Source organism: Episyrphus balteatus, chromosome 2 (assembly GCF_945859705.1).
Source record: "Episyrphus balteatus chromosome 2, idEpiBalt1.1, whole genome shotgun sequence".
NCBI lineage: Eukaryota > Metazoa > Arthropoda > Insecta > Diptera > Syrphidae > Episyrphus > Episyrphus balteatus.
Window position 1 is genome coordinate 40,430,892 of NC_079135.1, and position 10,454 is coordinate 40,441,345.

The following is a 10,454-nucleotide window of genomic DNA, read 5'->3' on the forward strand; positions in this document are numbered from 1 at the left end:
GCTTTAATCATATATGAAAACCAAAAGTTTCTTTGTTGCTGAGTTATTTGCAAATGTGTGACAAAATTATTGGCATTTAGGTTTAATCACTTAAGATTTTAGTTGATGGGCTTAACTATACTTACTTTATGGAACCGTCTCGACTTAGCTAAGATTCACATGAAAACTGAAAAAATAAAATCTACTTGTTCGTTTATTGAATCGATATAAAAGTATCACATTAACTTTGTTATTTGTGTTTTGCACAAGATTTTGAAAACTCATATTTTTTATTATTCTGCTTTATAACGAAAACTAATAACTTCTAATGGATCGAAAAACTACCCGTTTAACTGGAAACCCCGAATATGTTGCACAATATCAAGCATTGAATGTAAGCATTTCTTTCAAGCTTTTAAATATTTGTTTGACTATTTATTTTACTTTTGAGACAGGCTAGAGAAAGTGAAGTAAGTCTTACACCAAGTCAAGTTACAAAACGTGATAAATTGAATTTGGTATGTTTTGCAGTTTTTAATTCTTGTTTTACATTGGAATATAATTTAAACAAAAATATTAACTTTAGCAAAAGAAAAATCCATTAGATGCAATTACTAAGCCTCCAAAAACAATAGACGTTGTTGAAAAGAGATCGGTAATTCATTATTATTTTCGTATATTTTATCCATTTAATAATAATTGTCCCATTAAGGGCTTACAAAATGTTTCAGAAGAACATTTTCAGCAATCTTCAATGTTTTCTCAGAAGAAATCGGTAAAACTTTTGAATTTCATTTAGTTTTTCTTTTAAATTTGTTTGCTTTTTAAAGAATATATCGGTTAGAGAGCAACAGGGTCACAATAATAATCAAAAAGATAATGGCATAACGACGGTTGTATATTTCAATTAATTTGTTAAATTTTTATAATTTCAATATTTATTAAAATAGGGAACTACTTCAAACATACAAGTTAACCAAGAATCCAAGGTATAAAGTGTTAAATGTTTTTGATTCCTTAGAACTATAAAAATAAATTAAATTTTTCTAGAATCCTCCTCCACCTTCTGAGCCTATATTCACAGAAAACTCAAACCCTATAAATGTAATTCTTAACTTATATTGGGTCCTAGGTATTTATAAGTAAAAGTTTGTAATGATAGATATCCAATGAATCGGAAAAAGGATTTTGTACAACTTGCCCTAATTGCTCAGCTAAAATACTTTTGGTACCCGAAACTTCAAACAAATCCGAAGAAAATTCTTCAGCATAAAAGCAATGAAGATACATGTAAAAAGCAAATATTTCGAAAGGTAAATTAAATAAATAAATTACTCAAGTTTATCGAATTTTAGTTAGGAATACATTTTTGTCAATTTTTTTTGAAATCTATTGACTTATCCTTTCCGATAGACATTTCAGACGAACATCGCCGCAATGCTAAATTTTTCACAGCTAAAAATAATAATCATCATCATAATCATAAGTATGCATCGTTAAATATATGTCGGTAAAATCCTTAAAAACATACAATCTACAATTTTCTCAAAGCGGTTAGTCCGCAATCTAAGATTCAAAACTCTACTTTTCCTATGTTTTATCTGCAATAGCAGCAAGAATTCGTTTTTTTTTTTTAAAGTAGGTACCTACTTTTCTCAGTATAATCCTTTCCTTAAATTAATGGAATTCAACAGACTATCTGCATTTTGACGTTCACTTATAATTGTTTTTGAGATAGCTCCTATTTATCCTTCGTTTGTCCTACTTGCATGTGCTCTTATCTTTAAAGGCGACACCATTTAAATGTGACGACGACAAAATGTGTTTCGGTTATTTGTCTGTTGCAAAGTAACATCAACGTACGACAACAAACAAAAAACGACCATAACCCTTCCTCAAAATGAACAAGAGCACATAGTATACATAGGTAGGTACATTTCCACAGCGATAGGAATTTCTTTATTTTTTGTGTGTTATCACGCCTTTTGAACACAATTCTCGCAAAAAAAAAAAGAAAACAGGACGATTATAATGACAATGCAGTCTATTGCCATTAAATTGGCTGGATGCCAATAAACTTTCCCTGTCGCTTCCGCATAATTTTCAAAGGAAAGTGAAAACACCAACTAAATTGTTCACAAAACGAAAACAACAAAAACAAACTCCATACAAGTCGACTTTAACGTCGAAATGTGGAAAGATTGTAGGGAAAATGTTTGGGTTATAAATTTGCAGGTTTTTTTTGTTTTATTTGGGGTCAGTAGGAGGTCGTTTCCGGTAGTTAAGTCGTCAGTTTATAGTGATGAATATTGCATGACACTAGGTTTTTTTTAAAACTAATTCATTTTTATGGTCGATAAATGTAGTATGTTGGTAGTTGACCTGTGGAAATAATAATTGTCTGGCATACCTACGTAAGAATAATGGACATTGAATTTGATACGAAATCATTATTTATGTGGTAATTGTCAAAATGTTATTAAGGAACAGGCAGTTCTTTGACTTTTTTATAACGAATACATTAAACTACACATTAAACGTGAGCAGAACAAGAAAGTAGCTTCCAGTTTAAGTGTTTCCAATAAAATGTTTCGTGGGGAAATAAGAAAGTAACTATGATTAACTATAAGTATACTATTTTTCTAAATTTGTATATCATCTGGATCTCCCGAACCAACGAAACGCTTTTGTACCGACTCTCAGGCAATCACATAAGCAATTTTTTTGCACAAACTACACTGTCACAATTGTATGAAAATGGCCATAAATCAATGTGTAACTAAATTTTGACGGGTAAAGGCGACAATATCACAACTGCAGAAACGTGTAAGTAACTTTGAAACTTTGGTGAAGGCAGGAATAGGTAAAACCTGATTAAATTTTAAGCTTTTTAGTTACAGCTCCTATGTTGATTTTTGTTTAATTTTTAAAAGGACCTAGACACCGAGTAAGACAAATGGCGTTCGTTTATTTATTTTGCTTGTGCGTTTCCTACAGCTAACACTGCCAATAGTTTGATATTTGCTGAAAGTTTTTTCGTTGACACTACTTAATTCAATACTTTTAGTATAAACTGGCTGATCCGACAAACATTATTCTGCTATTCGCTTTATATGGCAAAATTATATTGATTTCTACTTGATTTCATTTCGGAAGAAACCAAAACAATCCGTTCGATGATGACATGACATGACACAGCTATTATTTCAATTGGCTAAAATTTCCAGAAAGTAGAATCATTATACCTCCAAGACATCTTAGTCTAAGAGCCGGGAGCAGATTTTTTGCGTGAGAGGTAACCGATTCATATTAATATTAGAATAACTCCCAGCCATGGTGATGACGAAAACGAACGTCTGCCAGCATGTGTCTGCGCCTTTGCTGAGAAAAAGTGCATCAAAAGTACATTTTTTCTGAAAATTGATTTAGTGAGGGTAACCACCTGGAAACAATTGGAACCTGACGCCCTCGTCGCCCTGATTACAAAAATACCCATGACAGACGTTTTAACCGCGCCCAAACACCCGACAGACGAGCCTGAAAACGCGTTTTTTTACGCGTTTTTAGGGATTGGGGTAACCACCTAAAAACAATTGGAACCTGACGCCCTCGTCGCCCTGATTACAAAAATACCCATGACAGACGTTTTAACCGCGCCCAAACACCCGACAGACGAGCCCAAAAACGCGCATTTTTACGCGTTTTTAGGGATTAGGGTAACCACCTAAAAACAATTGGATCCTGTAGCCCTTGACTCCCTGAATGCAAAAATACCCACGACAGACATTTTATCCGCGCCCAAACACCCGACAGACGAACTCGAAAACGCGATCTTTTACGCGAACGCAAGGGCTTGGGGCAACAACTTGAAATTAGTCTCATTCTGTTGGTCTTGACTCTCTGATTACAAAAATACCCATGACAGACGTTTTAGCTGCACCCAAACCCCCAACAGACGAGTTCTAAATCGCGATCTTTTTCGCGAAATAAAAAACCAAGGACTTGAGGTCACCATTTGAAATTAGTCTCATTCTGTTGGTCTTGACTCCCTGATTGCAAAAATACCCATGACAGACGTTTTACCTCCACCCAAACCCCCAACAGACGAGTCATAAATCGCGATCTTTTTCGCGAAATAAAAAAGCAAGGACTTGGGGTAACCACTTGAAATTAGTCTCATCCTGTAGCCCTTGACTCCCTGATTGCAAAAATACCTATGACAGACGTTTTATCCGCGCCCAAACACCCGACAGACGAACCCAAAAACGCGATTGAATTTTTTAATTGAAGATTTTTGTGAACAAAAAATTTTTTTCAAAAATGTTGCTTAAATTTCATACATTTACTAATGCCAAAAGATTGGCTAGGCAATTAAAGGAAAACAACTATTTAAGAGTCATAGACAATCTTCCACCGTTTAGGCGATAAATGTAATTTTCTCATAAATTGACTTCAAACACAAAATATTTTGAGCACAACGGTCAGCACCTAGAATATTAGCATACACTTACTTAGGGTGACCAGCAATAACAATATTTGCATACACGTTTTTAATAAGCCAGAATTTCATTTCTACATATTGCAATTATCGCCTAAGCGATGGAAGATTGTCCTTCACTCTTAAGCATGGAATACACGGTACAATTATCGTACCGATTATCGTACAAAATTTGAATCGCATTCGATAATTGTATCGTATGTGTGCACCAAAGTATCCGCTGTACCCATATCGCACGGTCGAATGTTGATGATGGAAAACAAAAGGTAGTATGCGATTGATTAGATGAGGGTTGTAGCGTGTGTGGGTTTTTAATTCACCCATGATTCAGTTTTTGAGATTACATAAATTGTTTTTACCTAACATCCAAATAATGGATAAAAATGTGAAAATTTATTTGACAGATAATGAAATCGTAAGTGAATCGCATGGTGTATGTGCTTTTTTCGATATTGTTAACGATATCGGTACATCTCAAGTCGTGTACTATGATTGTATCGTGTATTCCATGCCTTATAGTTGTTTTCCTTAAATTCCCTAACCAATCTTTTGGCATTAGTAAATTTATGAAATTTAAGCAACATTTTTGAAAAAATTTTTTGTTCACAAAAATCTTCAATTAAAAAATTTAATCGCGTTTTTGGGTTCGTCTGTCGGGTGTTTGGGCGCGGATAAAACGTCTGTCATAGGTATTTTTGCAATCAGAGAGTCAAGGGCTACAGGATGAGACTAATTTCAAGTGGTTACCCCAAGTCCTTGCTTTTTTATTTCGCGAAAAAGATCGCGATTTAGAACTCGTCTGTTGGGGGTTTGGGCGCAGCTAAAACGTCTGTCATGGGTATTTTTGTAATCAGAGAGTCAAGACCAACAGAATGAGACTAATTTCAAGTTGTTGCCCCAAGCCCTTGCGTTCGCGTAAAAGATCGCGTTTTCGAGTTCGTCTGTCGGGTGTTTGGGCGCGGATAAAATGTCTGTCGTGGGTATTTTTGCATTCAGGGAGTCAAGGGCTACAGGATCCAATTGTTTTTAGGTGGTTACCCTAATCCCTAAAAACGCGTAAAAATGCGCGTTTTTGGGCTCGTCTGTCGGGTGTTTGGGCGCGGTTAAAACGTCTGTCATGGGTATTTTTGTAATCAGGGCGACGAGGGCGTCAGGTTCCAATTGTTTTTAGGTGGTTACCCCAATCCCTAAAAACGCGTAAAAAAACGCGTTTTCAGGCTCGTCTGTCGGGTGTTTGGGCGCGGTTAAAACGTCTGTCATGAGTATTTTTGTAATCAGGGCGACGAGGGCGTCAGGTTCCAATTGTTTCCAGGTGGTTACCCTCACTAAATCAATTTTCAGAAAAAATGTACTTTTGATGCACTTTTTCTCAGCAAAGGCGCAGACACATGCTGGCAGACGTTCGTTTTCGTCATCACCATGGCTGGGACTTATTCTAATATTAATATGAATCGGTTACCTCTCACGCAAAAAATTTGCTCCCAGCTCTCGGTCTATCTTGAGCCATTGTTTAGATATTATTATTCAATAAATTAAGTATTTCCAATGTTCAATCATGTTGCATTTCGGTTTTCATTTTCAGTCGCTTTAAGGTTAACGAAAACTTTGCGGCTGAATTAGCCGTTGAGCATTTTTATGTAGCGTGCATACAACGCCATCTATTTGTATTGTATAGAACTAACATGTGACTCAAGCTTCATGTTGACCGTATTTTATGAATAGAAAGGGAATAGTTAAATTTAAAAAATAGTCGCTTGTTTTATCTTATGAAAGATTTGTAATGATATAAAGCTTATCTGTTTGCTATGCAATAACATCTAGCATTTAGAGCGGAATTCAGAGTCGTCACTCAAATAAAAAAATTTACTCAAGTAAGCATTTCCTCTTGCGTTTGGCCAACTTCAGCTACTCGTTACGTAAAGAAAAAGGATTACTTGAATTTTAGCTTATGAGTACCAACTGAGGATGTTTTGAAGTAAATGCTTGACCAATCACTCAGAAATGTCATCTCAAACTTGTGCTTGAGAAAAAATTTTACTTGAGTAACGACTCTGAATTTCGCCCTTAGTCTTTACCGGGCTCATTGCTGAACGCTGTAGGCTAAGTTTGTGTTTCAAATAGCTTTGCCTAATCTAGCAATCTTTGCAATTATAATTTTTTGCGCTGAATGGGCCATTCAACATAGTTTTTGTATCCTTCATTTTTATCCGTGTTTTGATTTGTTAGTATTTAATAGATGGCGTTGTAAACGAATTCATATATGGAGGGTTTAAAGCTATAGTTAAAGTTTACTTCGATACCTATTGCCGATACTCCTCCTGCAATAGGATTTATTTTTTCTAATGGTATTATTATTCATTGATAGGCATCATTGATGGATAATAAATTAATATCGTAAGTATATTTATCACGGTGAACATTGATGGCATGTAGGGCTCTTATTTTCTAATTTTCTGTATAAAACAATAACAACATTCTCACAAAATCTTTTTTACCTTCAATATAACTAAATAAAATTAAATCAAAATTAAATACATTTTACCTAACAAAATTCTTTTGCAAACACTAAGTTGACATAATATTATGTAAATTTTTTGTTTTATATAACATGAAATTTATATGATTTTTGAATAATTTTACAGATAATTCATAGCAGTACAAAACCCAATACAGGAGAAGCTGGCAGGTAAAATAAAAATTATTAAATTAAAATACACATTTCCTTCACCTCATTATTTTCTGATATATGTATTTCCATTTTTAATTTTGCTTCTTTAATGTTTTATTTTCTACTTTTAATTGTTTTTTTTTTTGTTTTTATTTCAGAATATCGTAACGATCAACATGTTTATGATTTTGTGATTGATTGGATCATTAGTTTCATAATATTGTACCTATACTATATTATTTTTCATCATCATTTCAAAGAATATTTTTTTTTATACCTTTACATTATAATAATTATAAACATTGTGCTGCTAATTGTTAAAATCTTTCATAAATTTGTTTGTCTAGTTAAATTATTTGTTACGTCCACATTTTAATAATTTTTTTTTTTACAAAAATTAAAAAGACATTTTTTAATTCATACATTTGTTTTGTTTATTTTGTATTGTTTTTGCTGATGAAAAAAATTTGGAAAATTGAAACTATGTATATAAATTTTATAGTTCAGAGGCCAGCATAAACAAAAGAAAAGAAAAAATCGTTCGTTTTTGAAAAAACGAAAGGAAAACGACAAGTTCAGACCAAATTCTTTCTAATTTGATCTCTTTGACTTCCATCGAACTTCTTGATTGTCTTGCCTGTCTGTAAATGACGTTCCTTTACCTTTGATCTCTTAATAAAATAAGGAAAGGAGTTAAATTTCTTTTATATGTATGTCGAAAATATGAAAACCAATAGGGAATATTTATCTGTACGTGACGTTGGACATGTCTGTACGTGGCCTTGTAATCCACCTATTGACCATTTTAAGATCGAAATGTGGAGTTATTTCAAACTACAAATATGTTTTAAAAACATTTTTGAAACGAAGGCTTTAGAAAGTATAAGAACTAGATAACAAATTCTAATTTCTCTGTTTTTGCATAACAATAACAGTCTAAAAGCTGGGGGTACATTCTATAAAAAACGAAACGAAAACGATCATTCGTTTTTGAAAAACGAAAGAAAATTTGCGACAGATACAGAACAAATTCTTTCGTTTTTCAAGTTGTGTGAATCAAACCTTTCGCACACACGAAAACGTTTGTTCGTTTTCGCCATACAGAATCTCACCCCTGACAGCAGATTTTTGAGTGAAAAGTTACCGATAGATACTATATTTGAGTTAGTCCCAGCCTTACGCGTTTTAAGGCATTGTGGAACCACTTGGAATCTATTGGATCCTGACGCCTTTGCTGTCCTGATTAGAAAAATACCCATGACAGACGTTTTATTGGCGACCAAACACTCGACAGGCGAGCTTGAATGGGTTACTTCTTATCCTAAAAATCTACTGGCAGCTCCCGGTTAATAACTATGGGCTTGTTATCGGCTCCGTAAAATGCAATGGTCAAATTATCTTTTTGGAAAATAAGACGACATATTTTTGACATAAGATTTTTTACTAATAATGTTCTTTTGAAAGTTCATTTTTTTTTAATTTGTCCTAAAAATCGTAACATCAATCAGTACATTATGATTTTTGATTTTTGTGCTTTTTTGTCTTTGTTTCCCCATTTCGCCTCAAAAAAAACCTAATTAGAATGTAGAAAGAAAAGATTATTTATACAACAGAAATATTCCACAAAACAAAAAATATTTTTACAGCACATTAAACGATGTCGAAGATGTATTGAAAGAGGAAATTACAATAGATTCTGTTTGTCAGGATTTCCAAACCTTACAAACTGCACCATCAGAAGAAAATGTTATTCAAGAGAAAAGCTCAGAAGCTTCAACCGAACACTTGAAATTGGAACTTCAAGAAGAAAATATTAATGACATTTCTTTAAATATTATCAACGATGAAGAACGAGTAGAACCCGATGGGGTAGCTGAGAACTTATCTCATCCCCAGAAGCCAACTTCATTCCAGTTGAGCAAGCAACATACTGGTCTTAAAAATATTTCTTTCAATGTAGGTATGGCAGTTACACCGACAAATAAAATGGAATTCGATCAGGAACAAACAGATGAATTTGGCGTTGTCAAAATTAATCGTCCTCCTGGCAAATTGGTCTCTCCACCGCCGCCAGACAACACTGATGCAATGTCAACAGTTTCATCAGGAGAAGGCTTCACTGATCAAGGCTATTATGATTTGAAATTTTATCACAATAAGCTTTGGTAAATTGTGTCGTTGCCGCAGAAGTCGAAGCCGTCGCCGCAGATGCGCCAGCCATTAAACATAATTTAGTCCTAAACTGTTATAAATGCATTTAGCCCTAACGTATTTACTGTACTGGCAACTTTTTGAAAATTCAATACATATGTATAGCTATGTATATATATGTATGTATGTATTTAGAAGAATTTTATTAACTATTTTTATTTGTTTATATTATGTATTTTAATTGTTTCATTTGCAATTTGTTACAGACTGCACAAACGCACTCATTTAGTTAATTCAGTTATAGTTAAATAATTTAAAGTACCTTCATACAACACAATTGTTATTTTACAGCTCTTCGGTTAATAAATATTACCAAAACTTAATGCTATAGAATATTTAAACATGAATATAATATTATATTTAATCACACAAAACGAAGATGACGATGACGCGTCTTATAGAGAGGAGAGGAAGCTTCAGTAAAAACAAAAAATACTTACATTATATGCATTTTGACAAAAAAAATATCATTATTTTGGAGACCAAAAGAAAAAAAAACAAAATTTAAAATATCTAATTTGTGACGTAACATATTTCACTTACTTCCCTTTGATAAATGGAAACTTCCAATGAATCTTTTTTTTTATAATATAAAACGAAAAGAAATGATATTAGCAAAGCTTTTTTGTAAAAAAAAAAAACATACATAACATTATCATGCATTGAATTTTTTATAATTCTGTTTATAGCAATTACGTAATAAATTTTAACAAAATTTGAAACACTTTTTTTTATTGTCAATCTTACAAAATTTTATATGACTCATATTATATTGAATTTGATACAAAACAAAAAAAAAAAAAACATTTCACACAAAAATGTATTCGTAGAAGCTAAGATTATATTAAAACAAAATATATTATAAAAATGCAGTATATAAGTGAACTTTTTTTCGCTAAAGCAAATAATAAAGAAATCAAAACACAGTAAAAGTTTTGTATTGTTAATTCAATTGATAGAGAATTTGAAAAGAACGGAAGCTGGTTAAGTGTTGCAATAATCTAATACATCACATGTAAGTATAGTATGTTTGTATCAAGTCGATCTTTTAACCTGAGCAAAAAAAAAAAGAAACACGTATACACCCCAGTGTACCAT

At 32.9% G+C, this 10,454-nt stretch overlaps 2 protein-coding genes across 2 annotated transcripts in view; both read left to right on the plus strand.

The window, feature by feature from the left end:
* LOC129911291 (alpha-tubulin N-acetyltransferase 1) overlaps positions 1-9,859 on the plus strand; it is a 36,853-nt gene extending 26,994 nt beyond the window's left edge. Inside the window, exons 7-8 of the mRNA XM_055989027.1 lie at positions 7,120-7,163; positions 8,792-9,859. Of these exons, the coding sequence (XP_055845002.1) occupies positions 7,120-7,163; positions 8,792-9,314 (567 nt within the window). The 3' untranslated portion in view covers positions 9,315-9,859. The remainder of the gene's footprint in view (positions 1-7,119; positions 7,164-8,791) is intronic.
* LOC129911299 (uncharacterized) lies at positions 222-7,565 on the plus strand. Its single transcript, XM_055989044.1, has 9 exons — positions 222-373; positions 435-497; positions 566-634; positions 692-754; positions 810-872; positions 930-968; positions 1,030-1,083; positions 1,142-1,292; positions 7,304-7,565. Exons 1-8 carry the CDS (start codon positions 308-310, stop codon positions 1,250-1,252), a joined length of 528 nt encoding a protein of 175 aa, XP_055845019.1. The 5' UTR covers positions 222-307; the 3' UTR covers positions 1,253-1,292; positions 7,304-7,565.
* Positions 9,860-10,454: the final 595 nt, after the last annotated feature.